We start from the raw sequence: 25346 nt of genomic DNA, 5'->3' as shown, positions 1-25346 counted from the left end.
TACTCTCACTGCCCCCTCAGCTCAGCCTGAAGCTGACCATGGACATTGGACACTGTATGGTCATTGTCCAATAATACTAGCCAGAATACCAGCAGCTTTCAGCCTGACATAATTGATTCAGAACTGAGTATTACTCACTATATACTAGTATAAGGGCATCTGCATAATGGCTGCAAACAAGACTTCAGTATACTCATTGTCTGACATTCACCAGCAGTAATGCTAACTAGATATTCAAGCTTGTATATGCATGCATATATGGCTCAGTAATCTTGTCAGCATGGGGTCAGGCCAGCCTCTGACTCTGAAGGGTAGGGCTTGGTTTTTAAAGATTTTGAAGGTTATCAAACAGTTGGATAAAAATGGCCTCTGAAACCCTGTTTATAAACCGGTTTTTAGGTTTTATAAACCAACTGAGCTGATATGACCAGAGCGACCATTTTTTTTTTTTTTTTGGAAATTTCTGATATAAATTTTGGCCTTTTGACTTGATGTCTGAAAGTTTCATAGGCTGTAGGGGGTTTGAGAGAGAGCTAGAGCCCATCAAGTCTCACTTGTAAGTTAGTATAATATGTTTAAGTTATATATACCAGATGCAATTTACTTGAAGGTATTAGAAGATTTAAGATAAACCCCTTATCAGGAATCCTCTATATGACCTAAAAATCATAATGACAGCAATACTTAATAAGAAATGTGCATAGTTAGTACTTATAGTCACAACCCAGCCCTCAGTACTAGTACTAATCATAGCTACTAGTACTAATCATAGCTAATGTCAGCCAAAGTAGGTAAAGATTCTACTTGATAAGAGACTAGATGTTATAATAGACCTATAAGATATGGTCAAGCCTACTAGTAGTATATAAAAGCAATATTAGTGTGAAGTAAGTCTAGTTTACCAGCTTCTTTCCTTTTTGGGTGCTTATTAATATAAAACCATAAAACAGGGTGTTTCCAGCCAGGCTGTTTATAAACATATAAAACAGGGGTGTTTATAAACCGGTTTACAAACACCCCTATATAAACCAAGCCCTACTGAAGGGAGTCAATTCATGTGATGTCAGAAGGAAGCCATGTACACCAGAGTTACTACTAGTCAGAAAACTTCACTAGGGAGAGTTGGAATCTACAAGTTGTAGAAAAGAAACAGTAGCAAAAGAGTGCGCGCATTTCCAAAAAGAGCGCGCGCGGACACTTTTCCCGCGCCATCTTTTGGTATCCGTGATTTACCGGGAAAATCACTAAATCCGGCCCAAAAAGAGCGCGCAACATCAAGAGCGCGCGGTAAAAATTAAATGTGCAATTGGACTGCCATAATGAGACAGTCACAAACTGCATCTCTTTCCTCTCCACCATGCGCTCGAGAGGTTCGACATTTCGTTTGGCTGGGAAGTCATCTGCACAAGCTTCCGATAGTGTTTAGTATCGACTTATCACGTTTAGTGCCAGTTGTTTCAAGATGTCTGGCAAATAATGCCTCGTTACTTGCCTGACCACGAACACTGAGTTGTCAGTGAATTCCGCTCTGCAACTCCACAGCGGAGCGCCGCTGTATCTAAACACCTTTCTTTCCGCATCGACTTAGACGGGAGGCCAGGGCACTGGTAATGTATCGCCTCGTTGTTTGATTTTCTCCTTTTTCGCCGGTCTATTCCGACGACGGATGGGCCTTCCTATTCGCATTGCTCTTGCAGAGTGACTCGTCTTTGACGGCACATGTGCCTGCTTGAGCCAGTAGGAAACGGCACCATTTCGTCCATCTTCGCCAACCCCTGCTTTCCTGTCATTCCCCATTTGATTTCATACATTGTCCCTACCGCTTCTCCACGCTGAACTATCCTTGAAATCCGGGAAGGAACAACGAACGATGCGCATGCGACCAGGAGCTCTCAGGGTGCTCCGGTAATTGCGTGGGAGACTGGAGAACCTTTTTGGTCGCAGTTGCACATCGTATATCCTGTGTCGGGACGCCAAACCGGCTCTTTCGAGGTGTTGTTTGAATAGAGTAACTGCAGTTTTGCACGAAGGCATGTTTTCGTGACATTTGCTTTAGCTACAAATAGTACAACAATGCAAACTATGCTCTACACTATGGCCACAATGCACTCATAAGACTATCTTGAAACTGGCTAACACAATTACAACCATTCTTCGTGAGCTTCTTGGCGCGTTTGCTTGTCTCTCGCTGAAACCAATCAATACACACAAACAACGACAAGATTGACTGCCCACCTTGATCTCTCCAACACTTCTATCTTCAAGCTCAGGTGTTTGCTTTGACGCCACAATGTTTTCGACTCCATGTGGAAGTGGATCAATAGCGCCAGATGCCTTTGGCTCCCCATCAACAACATTGGTGAGATCCATGGCAAATGTGGTATGCCAGTTTGCGGGTGGCGCTTGGATCGTGGCATCGAGGTCGGTTCCATCAGGTGGGTCACGATAAATCTCTTGCTTATTATAGTTGATGGTGGACGACTATTTGTGCAGTTAATGATAGCCCGGGTAAGCCCTATATGACTCAATGAGTTCAAAATCATTCGACATACCGAATCGAATGAGCCGTTATCGACAGCCTGCGCTTCTAATTGGTCCACAATGGTGGCGCTAATTGGCGGCATCGCTTGCTCATCATCTCTATGGCCATTGTTGAGTAAGTAGCATGTTGGGAGGAGAAGGTACGTGCAGCGCGGCCAGATGAGCCCTTGTCACAGCGGTCGACGGGCCTCCATCTTGACTGATTAAATTTGGGTCAGTGAACGCTTGTGTGTTGAGCAGAGTAAGGATCTCGTCGCTGAGATTAACAGAGGGGTCATTAACGCTGGGGGAGTTGATGGTTTCTGCTGCGCGACTCAACACTGCGCGGAACATGGGATTGTCGAATAGGTTATCGAGGATTTCCTTTGTTTGATCATCCAATAACGCGCCGGGAATCTCAACGAAAGCGATGGCGACCTGCTGACCCCATTGGCATAGTTTGGTTAGGAAGATGCGGAATATACGGGGAGGAGGGCGATGACTGGAAAGCTAAGTCGTCAGAATGCCTAGCTGGTTGTAGACAGTGACATACCAGGTGGTCGTTGAACTCATCTTCTTCGTCTTCGCTGAGGTTGCTCTACCAACGATAATAAGTAAGTATGACATCCAGGAAGCATGGTCATACTGCTGTCTCCTGGATGAAGAGTGAGTAAGTTCTGTAGATAATCAGAAGAGACACACAAATTCTAACTGGCGAGCTGGTCGGGGAGGCAAGCGAGTAGGTTTTGGGGTAGGTGGGGTGAGAGCGGAATCCGAGCGTGCGTTGTAAAAGGCAGGGGTATTGAAGAGTTTATCGAGAGCATCGTTGACTGCGAGATTCTCCGACGCCGATTCCAAGTTGGTATAAGCCAAAGCGTCGACCATCGTCGGATCTGGGTACTGGTTAGCTGGCGATAACTGCAGTGCAAGATTGTCAGAATTTGCCGCTAATTGTGAACGGTGACATACGTTGTTTTCGACGGCTGATGGTTTTGAAAAGACGGGAATGATGTCCTATTTTGTGGGTTAGGATCCTATCGCGCGCCAACAACATTCAACTCACCGAATCGAACGAGCCACGATTGTTGCTGTTGACGCCAAGCAACTCACTTGCCGCTGTTGGGGCCGATGATTCCTGCCAAGGGCCGATTCAATGAGAAGACTAATTTGAGCTAAAGAAGACTAAACCACCAGTGCAGTCAAAAATGTCTTTCGGAAGACGGTATCGTCGGCCAGCCTGGCTCCACCCCCTGGGACCAGGTGCTCATCATTTATAGCCTGGTCGTTCATGTAAAGGACGAGATCTTTCGCATAAGGCACCAAATCAGGGGTCTCTTCAGGCAAAAGCACAAGTTCTGCAGGATCCTCGCTGGTGGATGACTCATGAGTTGTGCGGAAAGTCAGACGGCAGAGGGAAACCTGCTGCTTCGTAAAAGGCAGGGGAATTGAAGAGTTTTTCGAGAGCATCATTGACTGCGGGATCCTCCAATGCTGATTCAAAATTGATATAAGCCAAAGCATCGACCATCGTCAGATCCGGGTGCTGGTTAGCTGACAATAGCTGCAATTCAAGATTGTCAGAATTTGTCGCTAATTGTGAACGGCGACATACGTTGTTTTCGACGAAATCATCCCCGAGCTGGGCTTCCCCGACCTTGCTTTCCTTCATCTGGTATTCCTCGCCGTCCCCGGAATCATCCTAGTAACGATAAACAAGGGGAAAAGAACGAGTTTAGGCATACGTCAGGTGAATGCTGCATTAAGGTGAGCTACTTTGGTGTTATGTTTGCAACGGGCACATACTGGGTCTAACAGGCGGGCTTGTTTTGAAGGAAAGCTAGTGGGTGTTGGCGTTGGCGGGGTAAGGCCTGAGTGCGTAGCAGCGTCGTCGAGTTCGGGGGTCACGAACTCCGCTCGTCTCCTCGCTTCGTCCGCTGCATTAATTTCTTTGAACGCAGAATAGCTCGGCCGTGCATATATCATAGCAACGTTGGTTCGCCGACTGGGAGATGGGGAGCGATATGCCCCGGTAGGAAGGTTGGGCCGCGGGAGAGGTATGAGCTTAGGGAGCAGTGGGTCGTTCTGCATAGTGGAGAGAGAAATAAGAGAGTCGATGTGACGCGACGCGTCCTAGCCCAAACACAGACAAGCTCAGTAGCAATACGACCCCAGTTTTCCTTGCTTCGTTTCCTTCTCGCCGCTCACAGAACGTCTTTGCTCTTCGTCTCGCGGGTTGACATGCTTATTGACTTGATGAAAACGCAGCTAAGTCTTGCAACGGTTGTGGCGGTTTCGAAAATGTCAGGCATAGTCAGGACAAAAACAAACTACTTTCTTCTTGCTACCCGAGCGATACACGACTGCAAGATTCTTGAAGCTTCAAAGCATCAATGTGTGTTTGACGAGGGTGAGTCTTGTTTCACATGCCTGAATGCTCCTCCACCGGCTGCCTGCCCAGCAACCTCGCATTCCAGCCCAATACTCCCTTCGGAAGCGCTCTTTCTCGGGTTGACCATGCGGAACGAAAGAAAGGTGCAATTGGCTCGGCGCTAATCACAATTTGATTCGTGAGTGACCAAATTACTTGGCAACCCGGTCTTGACTTGCTACCGCACGGTGAGCAAACGACTCATCGCATTGGCCCGAGTCAGTTTCTCACTCTCAATCGACCGCATCTGGCATCATACCCATATCACTCGGTGCGTGCTGTTGGCTCAAGACTCTGTTGACTCACCTTTCATTATTCAGTCCAGTCAAGCAAAGTGCCAGTGGAAGACGGCCTCGTTAAACAGAGCCAGCTCGGTCTGCGCCACCAATGCCCCATATGGCGTAAGCAGCTGAAAGATATAGTTCAACAGGGAAAACTCTGTCTGAACACCTAATCGCAGGCACAACGCGACACAACATCTCTATGTCAATTGTCTCGAGCAACAAAGCAATTTCATGCTCGATTTCTAGTCAGCATCCTCGTCAATGGAAGTAAACGTCTTGTATCTGTGCAACTTGCCCCGAACCGATTCCCTCGTTGCCGTCTCCACTCTGCGCGTTCCCCCCACTTCCTCAGGCGACACCTTGACAATATCCATCCCCTCTCGATTGGGATCTAGATTTTTACGCGCACTAACAACTCGGTCTCAAGAATTTACGACTCCTGTTTAGCTTCACGTTGGGCCCGCTCGTCAAATTTCTTGCCTCAATGTGGAGCTCTGACTACAGTAGAGGAGAATTACAAGCAAAATTATCGCGGATATTTGACGGTATGCCTCGCTTTTCGATAGGTCGATTGACCGAGCACCAATAGTTACGGTTCAAACTTGGGGCCCGACAACAAGTTGAATGTTTCGTGTTCATATCCAGTTGGTAGTGTGGAAGATGAGCCCTGGGATGGACCTAGTCGAGTATGGATTCGAGAGTTTAATCGTCCTGAACTTCCTCCTACCCCCGCAAGTCACTCAATGACGATGGTGGTTAGCGTTATCGTTGGTGTCATTCGCCATAGAATATCGGATGAGTGAGTGTGAGACAGTCACACATCGCACCTCTTTCCTTCTCCATCAAGCTCCCCCTCCAGAAGTCTGAGGCTACAGTACAGGTCTCCCCTCTTCCCCTCACCAACATATGTTCGTTTGCGGCATCACTTACCTTTCGATGATCTCCTGAGTATATTCCATGGTGTCTACGCTTACTGACGAAACGACGAAACCCACAGGACCATTTGATTTTCCTGACATTCTCGTATCGACTTGTTAATCCACTTTCTTCCATACTAGCCTGACGCCGAATGGGCCTCCTCACTCGCATTGCTCTTGCGGAGCGATTCGTCTTTGACGGCACATGTGCGTGCTCGAGAGGACCCGGGAAGCTCCACCAAAGGGCGATTCAAAAAATTTCCGGATTTTGGCCTCAAAAACCCATTTTCTTGGGCCCCAAAAACCCATTTTTGAAGAGGGATCGTGACATGTCACTGTGTGACACTTGCTAAAAATGGTAGTTCTTGCAGGTGTCAAACAGTGTCTTGCGCCGCTTTTACCTTTGAACTAACACTCTTTGGGGTGATTTCCCTCTCAAAAGGCATCTGGTACTCGGTGAGATGTGTCAGTCTAAAACCTTCCTGCAAAACTCCCCAGGGCCTGAAAAACCCATATTTTGAAGAAGGTTTTCAGAATTTCTGTCTCAAAAACCCATATTTTGGACAAGGAAATCGCGATTTTTGGGCCTCAAAAACCCAAATTTTTGAATCACCCTTGGGTGGAGCTTCCCGGGTCCTTGCTCGAGCCAGTAGGACAAGGCACCATTTCGTCCGTATTCACCAAACCTTCTCGTCTTCCACCCTCAAGTCGGGTCCGATTTCGCTCTCTTTTGTCAACTGCTTCTCCGAGCTATCACCATCTAGAAATGCGGGAAGGAGCAACGGGCGATGCGCTTGCAAGTATGGGTTGTCGGGCACTGTCGGCTTAGTTGCACGCTGACCTTTCTGCTTGTGGGGCACATTGCATACCCTAAGTTGGGACGCCAAACCGCCTCTTTCGGGATTGGTGGCCGAGCGTAGTAACAGCAGTCTCAAAACGAGAATGTTTTCACCTACTATACTGTAGCTACACATTGGAATCCATATACGGTTTGTACATACTACACGCGTGAATAGGCTGCATCGAGTAAGTTGTGTTCCATCCCGCAAGTCTTGAGCCATTGCTTTATTGTTGTTGCAAGCCGCTGGCTGTGAAGTCAGTATCCCAAGCTTTGACATTAGACTGAAAAGCAGGCGGTTATCTGATAACCTGTTAAGGGATGCTTTGAGGCTTCGAAGAACATCGTATAATCCACTTGGACTCTGCTCCTCATTTGTGCCCATCCATCGGACATCGAACAGTTTTCGGCCGAGCGATTTTTGCCACTGCACAACAATTTACTCATGCTTGACCGACGCGTCGTCGGAGCATAAACCATTCAAAAACCCAGTCAAATACAGGAGGCGACATTTCAGTGTAAGGTCCGTGGCAAGCTGAATGTGGCCGGCTGACCACCGACATCGCTTATAAGTCACAAGCAAACATTCTGTTTCTTCCCTTCACCTTCCGACCCGCTGCTTCTGGGCTTCCTGCCTGCCGTATGCTCTTACGGTTTCGTGGGGCCTTTAAAAAGCTGACTAGCTCTCTGTCAACTCGCGTCTACACCTCTCCCTCACCCAGAATGTTGATGACCACAACCGCGAACTCTCGGAGCCTACCAGGTATTTCGGACACTTTGCTGCTGCGTACTTCCCACTCACAGTAATACTAGACTGCTGGGGACATCGAGGAGTATGCCTTATTCTATTCAACGCCAGACTACACCTAACTCTGGTTCAGGCCTCTGCCCGTTTCCCTGAAAATACACTCTCTAGCTTTGAAGCAGCAATTCGTGACGGCGCGGAGGGGATTGAGAGCGGTATTCCTTCCCCTCTACTCCGCGCTGGCCCCCGTCCCTTTTCGTGACACCCTCCCAGACGTCCATGTCTCTTTGGATGATGTGGTTGTTATGTTCCACGACCCGGGTACGCGGCCTTTTTTGCAAGCCCCGACGGGTAGCATTGTAATAACCATCTAACAAACCCACTCAAGATCTTCGACGAACCACCAACTCTTCTGGACTGATTAGAGAGCGACAATGGTTTGGCGAAGACGGGATGAACAAGGTCCGGACAGCTAAGGCACCGCATCAGCCGATCCCCACATTCGAGCAAACGGTGGCCCTTCTCATGGAGGTAAGATATCTTTGTTGGATGATTTTCCGTCCAGGGTTGACCTTGTGGTAGCCTGAAAACCAACACGTTAGCTTCAATGTCGATGTGAAGGTGCAAAATGACCCTACGCGTCTATTCTCTTTAATGCACAAGATCATTTCATCCTACCCCGAATGGGAAACGCGTCTTGCACCCAGAATTCTTCTTGGATTGTGGCACCCGTCATTCCTTGGTCCAGCAAAGGAGCAACTCCCATATTGCCGTCGTTCCCATATTGGAGACAGTCCCTCTGTCGCACGCAAGTTCTTCTGGGACGATTGCGAAGTTTTCAGCATGTCTTTTGCAGCTCTAACTTCTGCCGATGGCCAACGGTGTGTTCATTTTTCTCGAAAGTCGTTAGCGCGCCAATACCCACTAGCTTCCGCCAAGAGTGCAAGGCCGGAGGTAAGAAGGTCATGGTTTGGACCGTCAATGAACCCGACCACATGATGGAGGCTAGTTTGCGCATTAAGTATATTCGGGTTTCTCATTGCCCTTTACTAGGCTGTCCGCTGGGAGGTTGATGTTATCCTCACGGATTCCACAAGAACATGGCTCGACTTGCGAAGCGCGTTGCATGGTCCGTGCCCTTTCACTTTCAAGCACCCTCTTACCTTTTCCAAGCCGATTACGACAAGATCACTGCACAATATAGTCGGTTCTTCCTTTGGACCTCGCTCCACTTTTACCTGCCGTTCTTATACATTCGGGCCACTCTGAATCGAGACTCCCTCGAACGCGTCGCTGGACCATTCGACGTCAAGTTGAGCCCGTTCCAAGTTACCATTGCCTCAACGATTGCGTGGTGGTTGGGCATCAAGGCATGAAGATTTAGACTGTTATCTGGGTTATTTTGGGAAATAGAAGGGATACCAACAACAACAAAAGAAGCAGAAGAATTTGTGGACTGTCTCACGACTTTCACGACTAACGCATAATTTTTTTTTTCTTGACTAGTAGTACTTGGATTATGTCGCTCTTGGGGGAGGGACTCGGTCGGGTGGACCCATCGTTCCTCGAATACGTGTAGCTGGCGGTGGTAATGGATTCGAAGTTGCAATATATCGAGAAGGTGGCGTAAAATTTGCCGTTGAAGAAGTCGTCCCCCATTCCAATAGTCCGCCCAGAGGAATATGCTGGACAACGACCCGCTTCCCAAGAACCTCCGCCTGCCATCCACTGTGAACCAAGTTTTGTAACAGGGAGTAGACGACGAACCTCGTACATTTTAAATAGCCCTGTGTTGACCTTGCCCCAATTTGGGACTCCCGTAGCTATTGAGTGCAGTTGCGACGAGTGTTCGTGGAATGGGCCATGTTTGACTTGATGGATGCGCATTATCGAGAGAAAATATAGATTTGTCGGTGGCAAGGGAGGGCGTAAGACTGCGGAGACGGGTATCCGAGTCTGGTCACGGAGCTGGCCACTGCCAAATATGTAGCCCAGGAATGACGAGTCGTCCAGACCCCAAACTCCGTGGCTACCAGCGGGCTCGAGATTATAGACATCTTGAAGACGCCAGCAAAGGCTCAGGTAGCGGGGAAAGACGACGAGGACGATGGCACGTTCTTCGTGTGGGGACGGTTGGATGAAGCGGGTCAAGGCGAGGCAGAGGAGGAACAGAGCAAACGATGTTTCGTGCCCTGTTCCGTAGTCCATCCTACCAAATGAGCCGAAAGATGTGAGGAGATATGGCTTGATGTGAGGGATAATTGGACCGTATTCTGGTGGAAGGAGACTCTTGAGAACAGCATCGCATTCCTACCAATCAGCCTTTGGACAAGAAATGTCGTGAGACTGAGCCTACTTGTTCTAATCGTCTGCCCCATGTCCGAAAGGCAAGATTCCCGAATCGCTGCGGTGAGGCTTGTGCGGGAATTTCGTCAATCCAGCTATCGAGAAGATTCAGTATGTCAATGATTTGTTCAATGGCCTGTACAGTTGATCAGAGATGGCTTGAGACCTTCATGACCGATTTCTGACCTTGCTTTGGCCCGAACCGGTTTCAGGAATGTCATGACCAACGACAGCTTCATTCAAGCGACGCAAGAAGATTGCATAATCCTGGTAGGACCTCGAGCGTCGCCAGGTATCGACGTCATCGTCAGTTTGAATTTTGAGTGTCGGAGTATCGAGCGCAGGTATATCAGCAAGTGGTATTTGCCGCAGATCGGCTATCTGCCCAGTCATTGAGATCGAGGTGGTTGGAGTCAAGCTGACGTATGTCACAAAACGAGTGACCGTTACTGATGGCGTTCGCACCTTGTCTCCTCCACCCACAAACGCCACATCATGGCCTACGATGACTGGAACAAGCTTGACGAGGAGGAAGAGGAGGAGCTACAGGACTACTCGGTATGAAAACACATATAAATGCTTTCGTTCGACTTATGGCCCTTGCAGTATTTCGACAGCAAGAAGGATGTTATTCTGTTCTGTATTGACTGCTCTGAATCCATGCTCGAACTTCGCGAAGACCCCATATATGAGAATGCTCAAACTTGTCACGCCTATATCGCCCTTGAAGCAGCCATGCAAATACAGAAGAAAAAGGTCATCACTGGTCCCAACGACTCTGTGGGCATCCTCCTTTTCAACACAGTGAGCCAAACCAAACGTCTCATTTTCCTACGGCTAAACCTATCAAGTCTCGTCAAGGCGAGTCCAGTCGCAGCACTGGCTCCGACATCAAGAAGAATTGTTTTGTGTACCAACCTATTGCCCCTCTCAGTGCGCCGAAGATTCAGGACCTCATACATCTTCTGGATGCATTTCGAGAGGATCCTGAAGAATTAAAACGAAACTTTCCCCCGTTGCTCGATGGGAAAAAGGTGCCTATGGGAGACGTTTTTACGAGCTGCAATTGGGTTTTTGCGAGATGGCGCTCCCAAAACGGCAACCAAACGAGTTTTCTTAATCACTGACGAAGACGACCCACATACCAGCAAGCAGCTCATCAATTCGGCCAGAACAACGCTCATTGTCTGTCTGTACATTCATTGGTGACCTCGTTTCGCTGACGTTTGCCTGGAGGACCTGACGCAATCCGGAGTTGCTGTCGAACCGTTTTTCATCAGCACGAAGGAAAAGCCGTTTGACGTATCCAGGTTCTACTCGGTATGTGGACCAATCTCATAGTCACTCTCTCGCTCAACCGTTCTAGTCTGTTCTCCTGCCAAATAGTCTTGTCGATGAGGACGACATTGACACTGAGGACCCTTCAGTTCTTCGAGAGTCGATATCCATCTCTCGGATCGAAGACCTACTGGCTCAGATGCGATTCCATGAAGTCGCAAAGCGAGCTGGCTTTAGTGTGCCTTTCCAGCTTGCAAACGGGTTCACTATCGGCGTCAAAGGGTATGTAGAACCACCGGAATCCGGGTGTCTGGTTAACATCAACAGGTATGGCCTTGTAACGGAGCAGAAAAAGGGCTCCTACAAATATTTCATGGATCTTGGCGACAGAATGGAGGTCGCTACTGTCAGGACGTCCTACGTTGACGAGGTTTGTGGACATTTTGATGAACTTGGCTGGCTTTAAAGCTCTAAAGGAACAACAATCCGAAGTCGAAAAGACCCGCATGGTTTATGGAATGGGTGTAACGTCCGGGGGGGACGACGCTGATGGAAACGAGAGACCTGCCAAGCCAGGACAACGCGTATGTGGGCCCGGCCTGTGGCTTGCTTAAGTTTAATGATTTGCAGCCGTTTTACAACGCCGAAGAAATCCGGTCCTTCAGAACTTTGGGTCTGGAACCCAGTATGTTTTATCCCTCCTCAATCTTCCTTGTTGCTGAGTGGATTTGAGGCATCAAGCTCCTTGGGTTTAAAGACCTCTCGGAACTTAAATTTGAGGACAATGTCAAGGTTCGCCCGTCTCCTTCCTCGGAATTCCACCACTGAAGATCAAAACAGCACTCACTATTCATCTATCCCGATGAATTGGTTCGTTTTCACAGTGGCCCTGTTCTGGTGCTTACATCTCCGCTAGACCTATGCGGGAAGCAAACGCACATTTTCCGCTTTGCTTCAATCTATGATTAAGAAAAAGAAGATGGGCCTGGTCCTCGCCTTAGTGCGGAGAAATGCATCTCCCACTTTCTGTGCACTATTACCCCAGGCAGAGAACATGGAAGACGGATGGGCGGACCCGCCTGGTTTCCACCTGATTCCGCTTCCATTTGCGGACGATATTCGCAGCGCGCCAATTGAGCAAGCTTGCCGTGCCTCAGAAGACGTCAAAGACGCCGCGCTTGCCTGGATAAACAAACTTTCTGTCAAAAATGGCGCCTATCCACCAGACTCTTATCCAAATCCAGCGCTCGCATTCCATAATGCTCAACTCCAAGCGACTGCCTTTGGCGAAGAGTTCGACGTTGATGAATTCGAAGATTTAACTTTACCCAAAGTCGATATGATGCATAAGGTTCGTCGGGACTTCAGTCAATGTGTGTCTTTTTCTCACAATCGTTCGCAGCGAGCTGGCAAACTCTGGGAGGCATGGAAGTCTTCTGTCGCGAACGACGAAGCTGCATTAGAAAGCGGCCCCGTCGTGGAAGAGAAGAAGAGGGGCACCAAGCGCAAAGCAGAAGTCGACCTTTCGGAGACCGAGATTAGGACACGGGTCGCGGACGGGACGCTTGCCAAAGTAAGCCTTCTCCTTGCAGTTATAGCCCCACAAGCAGATATTAATCATGCGTCTCATTGCAGCTTACCAACGACCAACTCAAGGTGTGTTCTTTGTCTTGTGTAACCTCGTCAGACCACAGAAGGGGCTAACAACTTTCAGACCTTCCTCAAGAGCAAAGGCCAGCCTGTGTCTGGCAAAAAGTCGGATTTGGTTGAACGTATTGAAGAGTTTTTGACAGAATAGTTTTCTTAGTTGTTTGTACTTACCCTGTACTTATTGTACCCTCCATTAATTCAGCAGCATTTGCAGCGATGTGTTGAGTGTTGGCCGTTTTGTCGCTCGTGTCATGTGGAATGACATGTGCATCCCTCGGCCCACTGCGGCAGTACTGCCGGCGGACTGCGGCAAATCACGTTTTTGCAAGGGCTGCGAATATAAATAGACACATAATTGTTGCAATCAATCTTCGACTGATTCCGTTGGTGACCCGGTCACCATCGGTTACAGTCCGCTCCGAGGCGGACCTGACCAGATCGCTGTTGTCTAATGCACTTTATAGATGACCCTAGCCCGGGAAAAAAGAAGACATAAACCGGGCCGTTCGCCTGCTTCTTCCAAGTGACCGCCATGGCCTCCACAAGCAGCTCGCTCTCACTCAGCTGCCGCACACCGTTGCCGACACTGAAGACCATCCAGGGCGGGGTCCATCGGCTATTCCTGAAGACAAGAAAGAAGAGTTACTCGAAAACGCGGAGGACAATTGGCAAGATGACCCAATAAATCCGCGAAACTGGTCGCTAGGCAAGAAGTGGACCTCGGCGGGAGTGGTGCGCATTTTGAATCGCATTGTTCTGCAACTCACGACGCGTCCAGGTGTCTTTCTACACGTTTATCAGTCCGCTCTCGTCAAGCATCATGGCCCCTGGCCTCCCTGACATCGCCCTCAAGTATAATATCACCAACGAAACCATAATAGCGATGACTCTGTCGATTTTCTTAATATCCTTTGCCATTGGGGTGTGTGCAAACGACGTTGACAGGCTCTGTCGTGCTAAAGACTCTAGCCTTTGTTCCTCGCTCCGATATCGGTACAGCCCTCCTCCTTGCAACACCAGTGCTGATGGCGGACTTTCAGGAAATGTATGGCCGGTGAGTTTCAAGGCTTAATCTTTCAAGCAAACTCCGAACGTGTTTGCCTGCAGGCGATGGGTATTTTGTTTTGTCTCCATTTACCTCGCCTCGGTCCTCACGAGTTTCAGGTCATGAATATTTGCAATCTAATCACCATTGGTTTCAACCTTGGCTGCGCCTTCGCGCCGACGACGGGGGCATTACTTGCATTTCGATTCTTAGGTCTGTGTTGAATTCGCGGCGACACACTGCACACTCAAACCGAGTTCCAGTCGGTTTCTCTGGCAGTGCCCCCATTGCTTGTGGCGGGGGTGTTATTAGCGACCTTTTCTCAGAGCGAGACCGCGCAGCTGCAATGGCTATCTACAGTCTCGGTCCTCTTATTGGTCCAGGTATGCGTCATATCCTCAAGTCACAGCGATCCTAACTGTGTTTGGAGTTGTTGGACCGATTGCAGGCGGTCTGCTTATCCCGCTCTCGTCCTTGTCATGTCTGACGTTGTTTTCCTAGGATTTGTCACCCAAAAAATCGGAATCAAGTACGTCTTCATCATTGTGGCAGGCCTGGGAGGTATCGCAAGCGCATTTGGGATCCCATTCCTACGAGAAACATACGCTCCCGTCATCCGTTTACGGCGTGCGAAAAACGCCCCGGATCCAGAAAAGGCTGCAGCAGCGCATCCTGTTCTCCTCACGGAGCACACAAGCAAACTCCACTATTTGTGGATCAATCTTAGTCGACCTGCGATACTTCTCTGCAGGAGTGTCGTTTGCTTCCTTCTCAGTCTTTATATGGCCTTGTAAGTGCAGCTCCGCTTCTCATTCCCCCAACCAGCCTAATCGAAATCTTTCGTTCAGCATGTACGGCATCTGTAAGTCTCCTCGCGGCGTTGCGGGCTCGACTGAAAGAAAACGCCAGATTATTTGATGTTTGCGACATTCAGCAGTGGGTCATTTGATGCTTTCTGGTTGCCCTGGCCAACTCCCATGACCTGCAGCGCTGTTCTCGGAAGTTTATGGATTTGGCACTGGAATTGGTGGATTGACTTACATCGGTCTTGGTGTCGGTTTCATGCTGGGTCAGTCTACCAATACATATTGTCGAGTCATTGACCACCATTGCAGCAACTATCTTCAGTGCCAGATGGGGAAACGACATCTACCTTTCGGTCCGTGAGATCTGAATTTTCGTACCTTTGCTTAGATTCCTCGCAGTTGTCGCAACGGAATGGCGGCAAAGGCGAACCAGAGATGCGAATTCCAGCACTCATTCTCGGTTCCTTGTTTGTGCCCGTGGGCCTTTTGTAAATGCTTTCACTCTTCGTCACCTCTGCTCATCGTGTCGTAGCTGGTATGGCTGGTCAGCGGAAGCTCGAATTCACTGGATTATGCCCATCATTGGATCAGGCATCTTCGGCTTCGGTACGCGCCTCATCTGCTGCTCCCAATATGCATTCTGACTGAACTCGAAGGCATGATGACGACATTGTGCGCCTCCCCCACCCCCGCATTATCACTGATCAAACAAATCCTTCCAGCCTGCCAATTCAGCTCTACCTCGTCGACACGTTCACCTACGCCGCAAGTGCTCTCTCCGCTGCATCTGTTTTCCGCTCCCTTTTAGGCTTCGCCTTTCCACTATTCGGCCAGCAAATGTTCAACGCCCTCGGGACGGGCGGCGGCAACTCGTTACTCGGTGGTCTGGGTATTGTCTTGGGAATCCCATTGTTTGTCATTATCCTGGTTGCTTGTTGAGACTGACAAACATAGCCCGATCTACCTTTACTACCATGGGGCTGAAATCCGTCAGAAGAGCGCGTTTTCTCGATGATCACACATCGAAATGCTGACAGGTCAACGAGTGTACCGGTGATAGAGGGCGAGTGCCCACACATGCTGCTAGGCTAACCTCAATGTTGTCCCACATATTGGGACGGGACAGAGGGTCAAACTGCATTAATACGAGCCACGTTACATTATCTTAGTCTTCTTTGCATTTGCTCGTCGTTTGACAACTTGCTCTTGTGCCTGGAACAGCGCCTTTTCTTCATCCGCCGACATTCCCAGGGACCGTACTGCCCGCTGTAATGTTTCTCGTTCAGTTATCGCCTCGGTAGCTGCTCCGACATAGACAGCAGTCAGATCATGCAGTGCCTCCGGAACGACACGTTTGCTGTCTATGAGAGACTTGATATATCGGGCAGCACGACGGGCTGAGGAGCAGTGAGTCACGAGTTATAAGAAACTGGGGATGAAATACCTTTGACATGAGACCATGTTCGCCAGGCGCAGAAGTAAAACGGAAAATTAGGTATTATAGCTAGACGATTTTAGTGCGCAGAATGTCTTGAGTGAATGCATACGAATAAGCTTCAGCGGGGCGGAGAGGACACCAAACTGGAGAGGAGTTGAGAAAAGTCGACCCCCATGGAAGAAAACCTACAAAGATCCACAGGTATATGCCGCGACTATGTATCGGTATTCGTTGCTCCACCAGTGTCTTCAGATTTTCTAGTGATTGTGGACCGGATAGCATAGTTGGTGGATAGAAAAGCGGAATCTACTCGATTGTCAGAAGGGAGCGCTGGCTCTGAATAAAGAGGCGCACATCATGGGCTTTCTCTTGAGCATGGAGTGGCGGGGCGATGGAAAGATCGAGGCTCTTCAAATTTGTCTCCTCGAAATCAAGCTGGCTCATAAGTCGTTCGCCAATTTGGAATGCACGTTGCTGGTTGCAAGTTTGTGTGGAGGGAAGCAGATAACTGAGACGCGCACCTTAATGCTCCCTTCTGGCGCTGCGCCCCAGCTAATCCACGTCTGGTTGGCTTTGTTCGACACCCATTTACCAATTCCCTCTTGCGGTAGATAGTCCGCCAACCACCCTGTTCGCGGCAGCAAAGGCTTAGGCGGTGGGGGGCGTTATATTGAATCGATAGAAGGTTGGACGGGGCAGTTTTATCGTCGCCGACGTGTTGATTCGCGTTAGAGGGAGAGCAACAATCCGCATCGAACTTCGAGAGACAGTTGAGGAGATCATGTCACGAAAGTGGAGGCCAAGCAAGACCGAAAGGTACGTCTTGCATCCACAATAAAAGCAGCCGGGAAGTCGGGGTTCGGCTGCAAGACGCGTCTGCCATAGCCGTTCGTGACGAAAATGGTCGGCATCATTTACGTGACATCATCGTGACCCACCTACGATTGACCAGAATGTCGCTCGATCTGCGCAGCGGTGAAGCTAAAGCGACTCATTCGGATCGGCATATAACAGAGGGTACTTGAGTGCCATCGTGGCAACGTTGTCGTCCCTGATTCATCTCCCGAAATCACACGGCAGAGAGTTTTCAGTCCGTCTTCGCGCATCCATTGCCGCGTTGACGCAGCAGTGTCTCCGCACGCCGCCGCCGCAACGCCGCATGCGCGCGCTTCTTTCATTTACCCTTTTTGGGTTATCCCCTCCGCAAACCTCAGCCCGGACTTTCTTTGGGCACATCTGGCAGCGCGGTAAGTACAACAGCCTCGAACGAATGCTCACTAACTAACGTCTATGAAGACTGCCCTGCCAACAACAAATCCCACCTCCCGCCCGTCGGCGCCAAATTCGACTCGCTCGCTGCACAAAGTCCAACCTCTGTCTGCCGCTAGATGCCGAAACAACCCGTCTCACCGGTCGTCAAAATCGCAACCGCTGCATAACTAGGTCAGCTTTGCAAGAAAAACGCCCAAGCAGCAGGCAGTCGTACTGGGCACAACTCTCCCCCCGCTCGCAAATGCGGACAGCAAACCAGAGAGCGCCGCTGAACGCCAATGTCGAATCGTGGTTTTGAAACTGTGGATTCAAGGTGGGCAACTAAACGACGTGAATAACAACAAACTCATAGAACTTGAACAGCGCAACAACGCGAAGGACTCACTGTCAACTGCCGACTTGAGCGGGACGAGCAAGTCGCTGAAGAAAGCGGTCAGCGCAAGGTCGCAAGCACAAGTCCCGAAACACTCACCAATGACGGAGAACCGACCCATTCGACTTCCAACGCAAAACTGCTTCGCAAATGTTAGCATCAAGACGACGAGGACTGAACAGGCACAACTATCGCGCTCGCTCATTCGACACATCTGACACGGTCCGACAACAGGTTTGCGAGAATGTTGACAACTTCAAAGTACTCACCTGTTCGATCAGCTTGAAGACGACAACGCCTACATGATATGTCAGCCAAGACGGAGGACAACAATGGATAACTCACCACAAGTCCGCGGCAGCTCCCTGTTTGCCGAAACAACTCAAGTCGCCAAAGCCACTTTGCAACGCGCGTGTCAAAATCACTGGATAACAATGTCAGTTAAACAGCGGCCTCTCCCGCAAACCAGAAAAGCAAGGCAATTGGCGGTGTCGCGAGTGGGACTTGATACTGCGCCTTGTCAGAATCGAGGAACGGGGTTCAAGACCACGTACCTGCAAACGCGAGCTCCAAATCTGCGCAAGGGATTGCCATGACTTCAGCTCCCCGCTCGCAAGCCAAATCAACAAAGCGTGAACAGTGAACGTGGTCCTGAAGCTGTAGATTCAAGGTGGGCAACTAAACGACTTGAATAACGACAAACTGATAGAATTTAAACAGTGATACAAGTGGCGATGATAGGAAGGACTCACTATATCATCACAGACTCAAACAACTGCAAGGTGCTCGCCCTCGTCTTGCTCCGCACCAACCGCAAGTCGCTGAGGAAAGCGGTCAGCGCAAGGATCGCAAGCACAAGTCCCGAAGCACTCACCGACCCATTCGACTTCCCACCAACACAAAACTGTTGGCCAGCATCAAGACTACATGGGCTCAACGATTGCGCCTTGTTGCTTGCTCGACACATCTGGTAACGTGGTCAGACAACAGGTTTGCGAGAACTCAGAACTAAGCTTGAAGACGACCACACATGTTAGCCAAGGAGAACAACAATGGATAACTCACCACAAGTGCAAGGTAAGTGTTGCTGTAAATGACAGATGCGAGGGGGCAGTAGCGAAGGAGGGTACAGGTAGCACGATCCTGTCGAGTAAGCAAAAGAGAATAGATGTCGATTACTAGGATCGACAAAAAGACAAGCGCAAAGTCAACAACACGTGAGTAGTCAACTTTGGCTCGAAGATGGGCGGAGGGAAGAAGAGGGAAATGATTGGCATCGAGCCAGGCGAGCTTTTTATACACTTGCAATAACCGATGGGAACGCGGAGCGAATCGTGTCGGCATGGTAGTTGAGGGTATTTCCGGAAGTGTTGAGTTTGTCAAGCGAGGCGAAGCGAGATGGACGACGTAGCGCCTGGGATGTTGAACTAGAGTATAGTCCACAGTGATCCACCACCTATATTGCTACCCATGGTCATACTTGGTGTAGAATGCACCAAAGTGCAAAAAGTAAGATGGGTGGAAAGCGAGTCCTTGGGCAATGACGATAAAGTCTGGAACGCTTCCCACGTCCGGCTTCGATCTGTCACTCAGCGTTGAGGCGGTTGCTAAGCGGGTGGTGGCGCATCTCAGGGTTAAACCGCTTAGAAACGTGAATTGCGCGTTTCCGCTGAACTGTGCAGTGGCTTTTGCTCTGTGTGCCTGATCCCAGCACAGGGGAAGGGCGGCCCGTAGTTGCATACCGCCTGTCAAATTTGGTAGCTATCGAAGCATGCGATGCAAAGTAGTGTGTGAATCACGAAAAACGTTCCCGTCTTGAATCGAGTGCATTCCGGGGACCCAAATCACGCGATGAGCAGGCGGATAAGGTGAAGCAAATGCCAACATTTGTTCCCACGCTTGATCGCAGCCGATTATTACCGGCGCACGGGCAAACTGGGCATCTCCTGGGGCTTGCCTTATCGGGAGGACGTTGCTGAGTCACGACTTCAAGCCAGATCTGAGCGCAAAAGGGCCAACAGCGCCAGAAAAATGGCTATCGTCACTTTTGGTCACGCTTGAAAGTTATCAGTGAAATTCAATAAAAAATTGGGGAAAAAAATATATGGGACGGCATTTCAGCAAAAGCAGTCGAAGGCGACTGCAGCAATAAGGGCAAGCAGCTGAGCCAACTGAGCAAGGATAATGCAAAGGGTCTATCCGGGCAGGGTTACATCACGTCACCCTCGGCAGCCGTCGCTTCCATTCCATCACCATTAATTACTTACGGCCTTGTCCTTAGCCACTTGGATACCCGTCTATCCTCACTGCCGCTCATTGCCGATTCCCCGGACGGCGCCGCTAGGCAAAGTAAACCACTGGCATTCGGATACATTTTATTTTATTCACGTCACGGTCTGGGCGCCTCGGGCTTGAGAGTCAAGCCTGAACGACCCGTTATCCGCGGAAGCCGGCCCATCGCCTGCAGCCCATCGCCTGCAGCCTCCCTCATCTCCAGTGAAACTCATCCCCGAGCCGTGGTCGGCATGATTGTCACGCACACGTGTGTCGTCACGGTGACATTCCTGTCGTCAACGATCACCCCCGACATCTCTCTCGGGCGCCCACGATCTGTCTGCGGTGGATATAGGCTTCAGTGCTGGGCAGAACCACCTACCAATATGCACCTTCAAATACCGTGCTTGCTACCGTTTTTGCTCTGTTTCCCCTGCTTTGACGCTGTTTGAAGCGCCGCCTGCAGCTGCCGCCCGACGACGACGGGCTAGATCATGCTTAACCGAATACCGGAGGTAAGTCGGCGTCGTGAGGGGCAACCCTGACTTGATGGATTGTGTTATGACATGCCAGAATTTTTCGCGTAAACGAAGTCACGCACACTTGTTTATGGTCGACTTAAGACCACCACCATGCCCAGAATTGCGCTCTGTCTCTGCCCCTCGTACGTCCACCGTCTATGCCATTCGCGTCGTCGCTGACCAGCGTAGCACAGTGGCCAATCCCTCTTTCCTCGACTCCCCAAAGCCTTCAACATTGTTTGCCTCATAGTACGTGCGCTCTATCGACTTTCCGAGTCGTGCTCTTAACTAATGTCGTTCCCAGCGCAATGCTTGCGCAAATACAACCCTCGTCGACCAACCTGCGCAAACAAGGCCAACGTCTTTGATTCCAAGTCCTCTTTGGCGGCACGGCGTCGTCAACCCCGATGGCCGCCTTCAACGCGGCCTTGAGCGCCACTGGCGGCACATACCGTCTCTCTGCGGCAATTAACGCTCATGGCTCAAGTGAGTCGTTGAGTTCTCTCAAGTAATGACAGCTAACTCCGTTTTCAGCGCAATGCTTACCTAAATACGAGCATGCTCGTGGCGACCAACAACCGTCACGCTGGCCAAGGCACTGTGTTGCCTGTGCCGTTGCGCTTTAGGGACCAACTCGAATGACTGATTCGCGCTCCCGGCCGGCCTTCAAGCTGTCGCTCCTCCAACTCGGAGTCAAACCTGATGCTTTTGGTGCGTGATTCTGTCTTTTCTTTTTTGACTCTGCTAACTCTTCTGTACTAGTAGTTTCTGTCGAACATGGCTCTCAGTCCTGAGCCGCCTCCGCTTCATTGAAGTTAGACGAAGGACTGGGCTTATGGCCTTCGAGCTGTTGTTACCCATGCGGCAGCGGCGACGGCTGTTCTCGCGCTCAACATCGCATTCCCGCCCTGATTCGCGTGCGTCGACTCCTTTACTCGACTCCCGCAACATCCGTTCCAATATTTTGGGTGGGCCCTTTTTGCCCCGCTTTTCTCACTTCATTAACTGTTTTCTCCAGATTCCTGCGGGGATGCTCGACTTCCGCCTGGCCGTCTGCAGCAATACCCTGCCCTGCTCCCTCACCGAGTGCAATGCCCAGCCGCCCGCGCCGCCGTATCACACCCTGCTGAATATCAACTTCGACGATCGCGTTGGTGCCGTATTTATGACCAAATGTTAACTAGCCGCCTGCCCGCGCCGCGCTCGTTCCCGCGTCAACATCGGCATTGATCCGATCAATTCCAATATTTTTGGTGCGTCATTTTGCCCTTGGTTTTGCGGTCTATTAATGCCAATTTTTGCAGGTTTTTACCGCCGGAGGCCCACGTACACGGAGGGCTTCAAAGTGGACGTCGGCAGCAGTGCGCTGCCTTGCTGGCCTTCTGTCCAACTGGAATCGGCGGGAATCAGCATGTGCTTTGTCACTGCGCCTCCTTGCCTGCCCTTGCCGCTGTGCCGCTAGTTACGAGGACTGCTCCCGACCCTTGGCAGTGCGCTGTCGCCACGCCTTGCGCGGCTCCTTACCACCGCCTGACGGACACGCCCGCCCGTCCGCCTGCCAAGGCAAGACGCGTTTCCCGCTCTGATTGCGCATCAAATCGGCTTTGATCCGATCAATTCCGTGATTTTTTGGTGTGTCATTTTGCCCTTCTTTTTGTGCTCTATTGACCCAAATTTTCACAGGTTTTTGCCGCGGGCCAACAAACGGGAAGGCCTTCAAAGTGGACGTTGGCAGCAGGGTGCTGCCTTTCCCCCAAGCTGGTTGTTGCAGCTCCGACCTTGCGCTCGTGGCGATCACCGACTCCCATTGGTTAGCCTTCGCCGCTCCGCCTTCTACCTTCGCGGCCAAATCGGGCAGGGCATCCCATCATGACCTAGCCGTCCTCGCCATGGGTGTCGGCTTGGAGGCATCGCCATACCCGACCTCCGACTCATTGCCTACCGAATCGGAGCTGGCCGTCCCGACCCGGTGCTTGCACTGCAACTCGCGCAGCAACTCCGTCTCAATGCGTCGCGCCGAGTAAAGGTTACTTGGGCCGGCCTGGCCGGCGCGCCGCCTTCCTAGCCTTTAGCGTTGGGTATGTCTTTTGGCGCGTGTTTGGACCCGAGTTGGCCACCAAACAGGACTGGGATCAACGTCTCTTCCCCCAAGCGCGTACCACGTGCTCAATCCTGCCTTGCCCCACGTCCTTGCCCCACGTCCTTCACCCCCATCGTGATCCCCTTCCAGTTACCGCCATGACCATCAACCCGTGCGACTTTGCCGACTTTGGCAGCAGGGTGCTGCCTTCCCCCAAGCTGGTCGTTGCAGCTCCGACAATGAGGCGTTGTCCTCCTCGCCATCACCGACTCTCACCCGCCAACCTCCACCGCTCCGCTTTGTCTTTTCGCGGCCAAATCGGGCAAGACGCTCCACCTAGCCATGTCTCCGTCGTCTGTCATCCCCGCCATCGACTACTGCGCTCGCTTGGACGTCGCCATACCCCATCAACTTCTGCCTCTCCGCATTCTACTTGCCAGACTGAATCCCACAAGACATTTCAACTGGCGGCCCGTCTCTGCCGTATCGATTACCAACACGCAGGACTCGGATCAGGCGCCCTGCCGCCGTGCGAAGATGCTTCGGGCCGCCATTTTCATTTGGTATGCATGAAACTATCTTCAAACCTTAACTGACGTGCTTTCCCTCTAGTCGTTGTCCCCCCAACGGCCATGGTGCATACACGGGCTCAATTACGCCTTCACCAACGCGTACCCGGACGACAAAATGACGCCCTTTACGCCTGGAGCAAGGCCAAAATTTCGAGGGTTCCAACCGCCGGAGGCCAATGAACGGGTGTAGTGCAACGGACCGGTGATAGCGCTCTGTCGCTGGGATGCAGGGGCCAAGGAGTTAATGGACTTGTGCTTTGGGCTGGATTTGACGCAGCGTCGACGCCGTGTCTTGGTGTAATTAGCGTGTCTGGACGCGTAGAAATAGCTAATACACGTGATTTACTTGCTACTCCTGCTCGTTCTGCCTAAGAACCCCGTAACTCTGTGAAATCCACGCAAACACACCTCTAAAACCCCAAAAATCTCCCGGTACTCGACGCACAAATGTACTCACATGACATTGTTTATGGGTCCGTGCGCTGAAAAAAAATGTATATTAGAGGGTGCTCTCGCTCGCGCGACTTGGCGAGCGAGCGCGACTTAGCGTTGGAGCGAGGCGTGCAAGGGGGGGTATGGTATGACATGTGAAAAAGGCATGATGACAACATTGTGCGGCACCTAATACAACTCTACCTCGTCGACACGTTCACCTACGCCGCAAGTGCTCTCTCCGCTGCATCTGTTTTCCGCTCCCTTTTAGGCTTCGCCTTTCCACTATTCGGCCAGCAAATGTTCAACGCCCTCGGGACGGGCGGCGGCAACTCGTTACTCGGTGGTCTGGGTATTGTCTTGGGAATCCCATTGTTTGTCATTATCCTGGTTGCTTGTTGAGACTGACAAACATAGCCCGATCTACCTTTACTACCATGGGGCTGAAATCCGTCAGAAGAGCGTTTTCTCGATGATCACACATCGAAATGCTGACAGGTCAACGAGTGTACCGGTGATAGAGGGCGAGTGCCCACACATGCTGCTAGGCTAACCTCAATGTTGTCCCACATATTGGGACGGGACAGAGGGTCAAACTGCATTAATACGAGCCACGTTACATTATCTTAGTCTTCTTTGCATTTGCTCGTCGTTTGACAACTTGCTCTTGTGCCTGGAACAGCGCCTTTTCTTCATCCGCCGACATTCCCAGGGACCGTACTGCCCGCTGTAATGTTTCTCGTTCAGTTATCGCCTGGTAGCTGCTCCGACATAGACAGCAGTCAGATCATGCAGTGCCTCCGAACGACACGTTTGCTGTCTATGAGAGACTTGATATATCGGGCAGCACGACGGGCTGAGGAGCAGTGAGTCACGAGTTATAAGAAACTGGGGATGAAATACCTTTGACATGAGACCATGTTCGCCAGGCGCAGAAGTAAAACGGAAAATTAGGTATTATAGCTAGACGATTTTAGTGCGCAGAATGTCTTGAGTGAATGCATACGAATAAGCTTCAGCGGGGCGGAGAGGACACCAAACTGGAGAGGAGTTGAGAAAAGTCGACCCCCATGGAAGAAAACCTACAAAGATCCACAGGTATATGCCGACTATGTATCGGTATTCGTTGCTCCACCAGTGTCTTCAGATTTTCTAGTGATTGTGGACCGGATAGCATAGTTGGTGGATAGAAAAGCGGAATCTACTCGATTGTCAGAAGGGAGCGCTGGCTCTGAATAAAGAGGCGCACATCATGGGCTTTCTCTTGAGCATGGAGTGGCGGGGGCGATGGAAAGATCGAGGCTCTTCAAATTTGTCTCCTCGAAATCAAGCTGGCTCATAAGTCGTTCGCCAATTTGGAATGCACGTTGCTGGTTGCAAGTTTGTGTGGAGGGAAGCAGATAACTGAGACGCGCACCTTAATGCTCCCTTCTGGCGCTGCGCCCCAGCTAATCCACGTCTGGTTGGCTTTGTTCGACACCCATTTACCAATTCCCTCTTGCGGTAGATAGTCCGCCAACCACCCTG

General features: G+C 50.6%; 5 protein-coding genes across 5 annotated transcripts; 2 read left to right on the top strand and 3 right to left on the bottom strand.

Annotated features, from left to right (window-relative positions):
• Window positions 1–2640: 2640 nt before the first annotated feature.
• Window positions 2641–4608, bottom strand: MIND_00784800 (uncharacterized protein; the record flags this gene model as incomplete). Its single annotated transcript, XM_037364535.1, has 11 exons — window positions 2641–3030; window positions 3074–3118; window positions 3167–3175; window positions 3223–3438; window positions 3490–3534; window positions 3584–3655; window positions 3712–3875; window positions 3940–4081; window positions 4133–4219; window positions 4263–4274; window positions 4324–4608. 11 exons carry the CDS (start codon window positions 4606–4608, stop codon window positions 2641–2643), a joined length of 1467 nt encoding a protein of 488 aa, XP_037220179.1.
• Window positions 4609–7629: 3021 nt separating this feature from the next.
• Window positions 7630–9108, top strand: MIND_00784700 (GP-PDE domain-containing protein; the record flags this gene model as incomplete). Its single annotated transcript, XM_037364534.1, has 9 exons — window positions 7630–7750; window positions 7801–7820; window positions 7869–7947; window positions 8006–8053; window positions 8121–8263; window positions 8315–8613; window positions 8661–8736; window positions 8786–8861; window positions 8906–9108. The coding sequence occupies 9 exons, from the start codon at window positions 7630–7632 to the stop codon at window positions 9106–9108; spliced, it is 1065 nt and encodes a 354-aa protein (XP_037220178.1).
• A 141-nt stretch (window positions 9109–9249) lies between these two features.
• MIND_00784600 (Serine/threonine-protein phosphatase 2A activator) lies at window positions 9250–10471 on the bottom strand (the record flags this gene model as incomplete). The annotated part of the gene is made up of 4 exons (XM_037364533.1): window positions 9250–9450; window positions 9500–10042; window positions 10089–10214; window positions 10265–10471. 4 exons carry the CDS (start codon window positions 10469–10471, stop codon window positions 9250–9252), a joined length of 1077 nt encoding a protein of 358 aa, XP_037220177.1.
• Window positions 10472–10573: 102 nt separating this feature from the next.
• On the top strand, window positions 10574–15872 carry MIND_00784500 (SAP domain-containing protein; the record flags this gene model as incomplete). The annotated part of the gene is made up of 31 exons (XM_037364532.1): window positions 10574–10636; window positions 10685–10882; window positions 10930–11112; window positions 11315–11398; window positions 11445–11638; window positions 11684–11786; window positions 11833–11940; window positions 11987–12041; window positions 12090–12148; window positions 12197–12226; window positions 12273–12707; window positions 12759–12929; window positions 12992–13012; window positions 13071–13111; window positions 13531–13738; window positions 13785–13928; window positions 13969–14060; window positions 14114–14120; window positions 14171–14264; window positions 14315–14434; window positions 14482–14502; window positions 14553–14841; window positions 14900–14913; window positions 14961–14987; window positions 15040–15120; window positions 15167–15210; window positions 15257–15345; window positions 15390–15463; window positions 15514–15529; window positions 15580–15768; window positions 15812–15872. 31 exons carry the CDS (start codon window positions 10574–10576, stop codon window positions 15870–15872), a joined length of 3315 nt encoding a protein of 1104 aa, XP_037220176.1.
• A 140-nt stretch (window positions 15873–16012) lies between these two features.
• Window positions 16013–16739, bottom strand: MIND_00784400 (uncharacterized protein; the record flags this gene model as incomplete). Its single annotated transcript, XM_037364531.1, has 5 exons — window positions 16013–16254; window positions 16302–16361; window positions 16405–16438; window positions 16485–16601; window positions 16650–16739. 5 exons carry the CDS (start codon window positions 16737–16739, stop codon window positions 16013–16015), a joined length of 543 nt encoding a protein of 180 aa, XP_037220175.1.
• Between the last annotated feature and the right edge of the window lie 8607 nt (window positions 16740–25346).

The sequence above is a fragment of the Mycena indigotica genome, assembly GCF_014461135.1.
Source record: "Mycena indigotica strain 171206Taipei chromosome Unknown Mind.scaff0006, whole genome shotgun sequence".
In the NCBI taxonomy this organism is placed as follows: Eukaryota; Fungi; Basidiomycota; class Agaricomycetes; order Agaricales; family Mycenaceae; genus Mycena; species Mycena indigotica.
This window is presented reverse-complemented; position numbering and strand designations above follow the sequence as displayed.